Source organism: Eimeria mitis, genomic scaffold (assembly GCF_000499745.2).
Source record: "Eimeria mitis Houghton genomic scaffold, Emh_scaff1218, whole genome shotgun sequence".
Classification (NCBI taxonomy): Eukaryota; Apicomplexa; class Conoidasida; order Eucoccidiorida; family Eimeriidae; genus Eimeria; species Eimeria mitis.
This window is the reverse complement of record NW_013568268.1, coordinates 10749-12979: the sequence shown is the minus strand read 5'-3', so window position 1 is coordinate 12979 and position 2231 is coordinate 10749. Positions and strand designations below refer to the sequence as shown.

General features: G+C 56.4%; 1 protein-coding gene across 1 annotated transcript; it reads left to right on the top strand.

Annotated features, from left to right (window-relative positions):
* Nucleotides 1–87: 87 nt before the first annotated feature.
* EMH_0032190 (uncharacterized protein) lies at nt 88–1286 on the top strand (the record flags this gene model as incomplete). Its single annotated transcript, XM_013494608.1, has 4 exons — nt 88–198; nt 498–533; nt 689–767; nt 1021–1286. The coding sequence occupies 4 exons, from the start codon at nt 88–90 to the stop codon at nt 1284–1286; spliced, it is 492 nt and encodes a 163-aa protein (XP_013350062.1).
* Nucleotides 1287–2231: the final 945 nt, after the last annotated feature.

The window sequence follows — 2231 nt, the reverse complement described above, 5'->3', positions numbered from 1 at the left end:
GAGTGGGAGAGTTCTGGGTGGTTACAGTATTGGACCCCCCAATAGGAAGGATGCCCTGCAGACTCATTTGCTTTTGGGCCTCAGTCAATGACGTCAGTGCAGGACGTAGCGCTGCCTTCGTGTGGGATTCGAGGGATGGCAGTTTCTACCTACATGCGGGTAGAATCCGTGAACCGCCGTGGGTACGGCTGCCCAGTGGTAGGCATGGAACTACGCAGCGGGACAGCACGACCTACTGAGAAGGAAAAGTATATTTACGAACGCGTGGGCCGCCTTAAATAACGAACCGTTAGACGTGGTGGAGGGGTGTAGTAGTGCACGGTTGCTGGGGTGTCAGTAGCACGCGTGACGCCGTGTAGCGCCGAGTAGCTGGGGCGTCAGTAGCACGCACCACGCCGGCATCGCTGCGTGTGGCTTGCCCTTCACGACACCTGGCAGGGGAACAGCTGCACAGGTCGTACATTCTTCAGTAGTGCGGGTGTTAGGGGTGAACGCAGTTGGATGGGTACGCAGTGGTGGCGGGACTGGCTAACGTGGGGTCTGGGAGGTGGAGGAGAGGTGGGCAGGCGAGGCGCAGCGAACGCTAGCTTACGCGCAACGGATTGTTTCGTTCTCATCAGGGAGTGAGCGTGTTTGCTTGCTTAACTGAGCATCTCTCCTGTATCAGTGTTTGCGAGTGGCGATGCAGATTCCGTCGAGTGTTGTGGGGATTTGGGGTGTGTGGAGGGTCGCACCAGCCCTCTTCACATGTGTGAACGTTTGCGTCTGTGAGGCGGTGGCTCTGCAGAGAAGTAATGTTCTGCATGAGTTTTACCGACCGCGAACGTCAGGGCACAGCGTCACTTTGGTGCGCCTGGAAGGGCCTAAGCTAGTACTGTTTGGGTGTTGGATGTGATGGGGTGAAAGGGGAGGGGCTATGCTGGCGGGATTCGCATGTTGATTCAGAAGGTGTGTTTTGCTTGCGCGCGAAGGCGCAGGAGCACTCAGCGCATTGCTGGTCTGCGTTTGCTGGTAATGCAGTGGAGATAAGCAGCAAGGCAGTGTTGTGCGTCTCTTGTATCTGCGACGCCGAAGTTAGGGGTGAGTCTCCAGTGTGGTGCGACGTTTGGTGGATGGCACAGACAAACCTGCGGCTTGCATGTTGTCCCGTGCCGACGGTGGCCGGGAGCCACGCTCGCTATTACATTAGCTCCGGCTACGCGATGGACGGCTTATCGTCCCTCAGCCAAGCGTGGCCTCCGCAGCAGCAGCGGCACAACTTTATGTTTGATGAACGATTGGGTTGATACGTGATGAGCAGACGAGAGCTGGGCGACCGTTGGCTGAGTAGTGCGGGGTTGCGTTTCACACGGGATGTCGGCATCGCGAGCATTTGTAGAGGCGTCAACGACGCTGAGATTCGATTTCTGACGAATTGGGAATCTTTTGTAGGCAGCATTACTGCAGCAGTGGTCTTTGAACATGAGGAACCATGAAGGTGTTTGCAGTACCTCCGTTCTCGACCTTGGGGGTTCGAGGCCACACTGCGGTGCGACGGCAGCTGGTGCCAGATGTGCTGGGATGTTCTGAATGCTGAACAAGTGCCTCGTAGCCGTGTTGGAAGTTCACACGCAGAGCGAGAAGCGAAAACATTTGTCGGTTGCATGGGTGTATCGGGGACACTGACCTTGGCGAAAGGTTGAGGAAGAGTGCAACGTCGCCTGAGTCTAGTTTGCGGCATGCGTGAATGCGCTCAGGAAGTGAGCGCTGGCAGCATCCGTTCGGAGGGTAAAAATAGGAGGGATCTAATTTCGCAAACAGGGTTTGGGAAAGTGTAGCCGGCATCAAACAGATCGTCAACGAGACGTAGGGCGGGGGAGCTGTGAGTGGTTGCAGCATGTTGGGAGGAAGGGCGCCCTGTAGACCGGTATGCTCTTCGGCGTCACTGCACGACAGCAGAGAAGCACGCAGCGTTTGCGGCATTTGCGCAGCAAGGGATGAAGCTACACCCGCCCGCATGAACTGCACAACCCACGAAACTAACACACCCTTTCCAGCTCTCCCCTCTTCAAACACTGCAGAGCCGCCTACCCACCACGCATACTGATCGCCCATTACACTGTATGCATAAGGCTTTCCTTTGAAAAACATACCCCCTTGGCACGTCAGCGCCAGACCGCGAAGCCAGATGCGCTTTCGCCGCATGGCGGACCTAGACCCGTCCACATAAAATCCACAACCCACGAAACTAA